The sequence below is a fragment of the Orycteropus afer genome, unplaced genomic scaffold, assembly GCF_000298275.1.
Source record: "Orycteropus afer afer isolate SDZICR_OR568_19922 unplaced genomic scaffold, OryAfe1.0 scaffold00127, whole genome shotgun sequence".
NCBI lineage: Eukaryota > Metazoa > Chordata > Mammalia > Tubulidentata > Orycteropodidae > Orycteropus > Orycteropus afer.
The window spans coordinates 5,408,176-5,413,316 of record NW_006921714.1 but is presented as its reverse complement, the minus strand read 5'-3'; the positions used below and the strand labels follow the sequence as shown (position 1 = coordinate 5,413,316).

The 5,141-nt window shown below is 47.5% G+C and overlaps 1 protein-coding gene across 1 annotated transcript in view; it reads left to right on the top strand.

Moving 5' to 3' along the window:
• BTBD7 (BTB domain containing 7) overlaps positions 1-5,141 on the top strand; it is a 65,774-nt gene that overhangs the window by 58,639 nt on the left and 1,994 nt on the right. Inside the window, exons 8-9 of the mRNA XM_007944509.2 lie at positions 1,731-1,909; positions 3,189-3,632. Coding sequence (XP_007942700.1) covers positions 1,731-1,909; positions 3,189-3,632 — 623 coding nt within the window. The remainder of the gene's footprint in view (positions 1-1,730; positions 1,910-3,188; positions 3,633-5,141) is intronic.

Sequence of the window (5,141 nt, the reverse complement as noted above, 5' to 3'; positions counted from 1 at the left end):
TTTGTAGAGCAAATTGACTTTCCATATAGCAGTTCACATACACTTTGTCTCATGACATTGACCACAGTTTACCCCAATGCAACAGCTCACCTCCTACTTCCTCCTGATAGTTACCTCTTCCCTGTGTCCATCCCTCCATGCACTCCTGCCCCCTGAGCTGTCTCCCTGCACATAAGCAGCCTTCTTTCTCACATGATTGTTCTCTCCAAGGAGTGTATCTACTTCAGGTAAATGTTCAACTCACATGACAAGGGGGTGGCTTTAACAAGCAGGGATTTATTCTCTTACAGTTTAGGAGACTAGAAGTCTGAGTTCAGAGTGCCGGCTCTAGGAGCTGGGTGAAGCCACTAGAGCTGGAGGGTTTTCTGACTCACTCAGCTGCTGGCTGCTGAGGCTGACCAACCCAAGAGCAACAGGTAAAACGGCACAGTCGCAGGGTTAGCAGGCAAGCACAGCAGACCACTGGTTCAAGTCCAGGAACATTCACAAGATTGTCATCTCAGCGGCAGGCCATTGGGATGAAGATTCAGCCAAATGCAAGATCCAGATATGCCAAAGGCTAGAGACTTTTCCCAAAGCTTCGCCTTACATCAGAAGCAGCCACACCCTGAAGGCAGCTCCCTTTCTACTGATTCCACCATGGAAGTGATTACAGTCTCGTTATGGCCAATCCCCACAGCCAGCTGCCAAAACTATGGCCCAGCCAAACTGACATACAGCCTTAGCTATCACAAACCCCAAGCTCTAGTCACGCTGACTACTTGTCCCAGGCTGCCTCTCACTTGAAAGCCTTTCGCCTGCTTTCTCTGCCTCGCTGTCTGCCTCGCATTCTTCCAGAGTCGCTCAGGTTTCAGCTGGTCTAGGAAGCCACATTTCCCACATGTGCTGGTCTGGCTTGGGTGCCCTTCCTCCTCATCCCCTGAGCACCACGTGCGTCTCCCTCTCCCAGTACTGTCCTTGTTTACTTTGTTTACTTCACGGAGGCCAGAACTTGAGGCCGGGAATCACATCTTCACTCTGTCGGGTCCCTGACACGTAGAACTCAAAATTTATTTCAACAAAAGTATGAATGTGTTTTAAAGGCTTATCAAATATCCTGAGATTCAAAAGAGAAATATGTGCAAACAAAATTTTACTTGGGCTCTGAACTAAAACAACACAAGTCAGAAAGTGTTTGGTGTGATCAACTCTGAAAAATAATTCAGTGTCTGAGATTACTGCCCTGAGATCATCTAAAGCCCTAAACCCAGAATATCCCCCGAAGGCATCTTAAAACCCAACAGTAGTTTAGCTTCACTGGTTAAAAAAAAGGTCTCCCTTGAGCACTGTGCTCTTTTAAGAACGATCTCTATGGGATCAAATTAACAACAGCAACTGGAAGGACTAGACAGGCACCTTAGGGGGCAGCGAGTTGCTGTTAGAGGGAGGAACGGCTCGGAAGAGGAGAGTGAGAAGGGCTGCACAGCCCGAGGTGCATGCCACGTCGCTGAAGCACGCACTTCCCCGCAGTCGGTGTGTGTGCGCGTGTATGTTCTCAACAATGACAGAATTAAATGTGAGAAAACAGATGTATGTAAAGGAACATGTTGTCAGGAAATTCAAATACTACCCAAAAATTGATAAGAGATTCTGATATAAAACATGCATTTTAAAACTCTTGTGTGCTCATGAAGGGGTCCTTGGTGTTGTAACATGCATACTTTGCCTACACACGGCCTTTCTTTTTGCAGTTCCTCGTCTGCTCATCATGAAAGACATGGTCAGGCGTCTGCAGGAACTCCGACACACTGAGCAGGTGCAGAGAGCCTATGCGCTCAATTGTGGGGAAGGTGCCACTGTCAGCTATGAAATCCAGATCCGCGTGCTGAGAGAGTTCGGTTTGGCAGATGCCGCCGCAGAGCTCTTGCAGGTAGGAGACAGCACTCAAATGCTCTTGAGATAGGAGCCTTGGTCATTATTCAGGGAATAGTCAGTCATTCGTTCTGAGCAGCCTGACTAGTTGGAGCAAGTGACTTAACCACCAGGGCCTCAGTTTCCTTACCTGTGGAGTTGACTGTTGTGAAGTTAAGAGGTGCTGTATGTAAAACAACTGTGTCTCTGGCAGCCATGCGTCCGTCCATCTCATCACGGGGTTCCCTCATGTTCACTGACCCTCTTCTTTACTAAGCTTGATGGCCTTTTCTGATGACTTGTCCAGCATCTAAATGGTAGCTGCACCTGGTAGAGCCAGTGGAGAAGGCCAGCCCTTCCCTGCTCTCTCACTCGCTTTGGTTGCTGGGTTGCCGGTCTGCCCTCCCACCGGGCTTCTAGATCTCCCAGAGACTACCCCCCCTTCTACCAGAAGTTTTTTGCATGACAGTCAAGGAAGGTGGGTTTTGTTTTCCTGTTTTTCCATTGTAGCTGAAGAGCCAGCTCATTTCTAGCAGTTATGCCATAGGAAAGCTGTAGCCCTTGGGTGGCAGTTAACAGAATCTGTGAGGTCTGCTCACATAGCCATAAACAAAGCCAAAGATAAAATGTGATCTCCTCCAGCCCAGTGATTCAGGTGTTTCTTACCACCACCTCCGGGCCCCTTCAGCCTGCGTCTTCAGAAGGGCAAACATGGTGGAATGTTCTTGGGGAAGACAGCAGGCTGTGTTTTTAAATCATGCTTTTCTGTTTTTGCTGTGGTCTTTATCTATGACGTATATAGTCTGGTCTTCTGTTAATTTGTATTCTCTTTGACACTCTGAATTACATCTTAATTTATATAAAAGTTTGATTTAAGTTTTTTCATATATCTATCAAAATATTAACCAAGCTTTCATGTATAATATACAGAGAATAGTCTTTCGTAGTCTTATTGCAGACTGAGGTATACAGAAGTTTGTCACAGTATTGGGAGGGTTCCTTAATTGTATACCTTTTCTTCCTTTGGTGATCAATGTTAATAGTATTTTCTTAGGAAAGACGTATTTGCATTCAGCTTGATTTGCTTTTGTTTTATCACATACTCTTGTAAGAGATTGCTGACCTGCTTGCTGGTTGTTGAGGTAATTTTTTCTGGGGCGTCTGGCCGAGGAAAATTGTCCTGTCCTATACTCCTGCTTTGTTGTCTTAGGTAGGTTATGTCACTCTTTCCGCCTGTAAATTTCCAGCTAAGAAATCTAATACATATTCTTTTTTTTTTTGTTTGTTATCTTTCTTAGAACCCTCACAAGTTCTTTCCTGATGAGCGTTTTGGGGATGAAAGTCCACTCTTGACAATGAAGCAGCCCGGGCGGTGTCGGGTTAACAGTACTCCTGCTGCAGAAACCATGTTTACAGATCTGGACTCTTTCGTGGCCTTCCATCCACCCTTGCCCCCTCCTCCACCTCCGTACCACCCCCCAGCTACCCCAATCCATAACCAACTCAAAGTGGGTTGGAAACAAAGACCTCCCAGTCAGCATCCTTCACGGTCTTTCTCTTATCCCTGCAACCATTCACTGTTTCACTCCAGAACACCTCCGAAAGCTGTCCCTCCTCCAGTCTATTTGCCAAGTGTTAAAGCCGCACCCCCTGATTGCACGAACCCTGCAGGACTGGGGAGGCAGACTGTAGCTGCCGCGGCCGCTGCCGCGTCTGCAGCAATGGCCTCTGAGAAACAAGTGGTAAGTCAGCACTTCAGTTACGGTTGTGAGTTTCTGTCAGGTCAGCTCTGACACATGGTCACCTCGTGTATAACAGGACAGAACGGTGCCTGCTCCCGCTCCGGCCTCGTGACTGTTAGTGTGTCATTGCAGCCGTGTGTCCGTCCATCTCATCACGGGGTTCCCTCATGTTCACTGACCCTCTTCTTTAGTAAGCTTGTTGGCCTTTTCTGATGACTTGTCCAAAGTGAATCAGTTAAAGTCTCACCATCCTCACTTCTAAGAAGCCTTCTGGCTGTGTTTCTTCTAAGATAGATTCGTTCATTCCTCTGGCAGCCCATGGTGTGTGTGCCCAGTATTCTTTGCCACCACCACAGCTGGAATGCAGCAGTTATTCTGTCTTCCTTCTTCACTGTCCAGATTTCACATGTATATCACATGATTGGGAAGACTAATTTATGTAACATTAGGAGCAATACCTTTGGCCCCAGGAGCCCCACTGGGATTCAGCAGTGCCCAGAATGTTACTGACAAGCTGAAAGCATAGACTTGAGGGGATGGAAAAGAGAGCGAGAGACGGTGCAGATGAGGGAGAAAGAGGACAAGAGGCAGCGGTATGTGCGCTGGGAGTGGTGGAGTGCCTTCCTTACCCTTACTTCAATTGCAGCTATTAGGAAGGGTTAATGGGCAAGGGAACCCTGGTGACACAGTTACTGAGCACTCAGCTTCTAACTGAAAGATTGGCGGTTTAAACCCACCAGTGGCTCTGTGAGAGAAGACATAGCAGTCTGCTTCTGTAATGATTACAGCCTAGGAAACCCTCTGGGGCAGTTCTCTGTCCTGTAGGGTCGCTTTGAGTCAGGATCGACTTGATAGCACACAACAACATTGGTAATATAAATGTCATCACGGTCTAGTCAAGTCTGCCTAGAATCTGTACCCAGCTTCTAGTCTTCTGTCCTGTAGAATCGGTTGCTCTACTGAATGTGTTGATGGGACAAAGAGGGGAAGTCTCTTAGGCAAAGTGTATCACAAGGACACTGTGGCACAGGACTCCCCCTTCGGGAAATGGGCAGAAGCTTCACCTCCGCGTGCTGCTGCCAGCAGGTGCCTCTGTCAGAGCACGTGTTGACTTGGGCCACGTAGCTCCTACTGGGAGGTGTTAATTCCACACTCAGTTTTACATCGCATTAGAGGTGGAACTTCTGTTTTATGTAAGACAGTTACGAAGTGACTTTTAAGTTTTCCTCCTTGGTCACACACTGTCAGTAGCATTCGATAGAGAGAACGATACAGCTGTTAGTTCAGGGAAATGTCATTAAAATCTGTCTTGTCGGAAGCTCTGGACCAGTGGACACCTTTGGTCAAACCAGATTCTTCCTCACCGCCTGAAACCCCTCCTCCTCCTCTCCCTGCTGCAACCCCGTCCCAAGTCAGAAACAGCAAAGGGGACACTGCTTGATAGACTAGAGCCTGTCCATCGGCCTGGCCCTCACGTCGACAACTACAGAAGTTCTTTTGTTGTTGTTG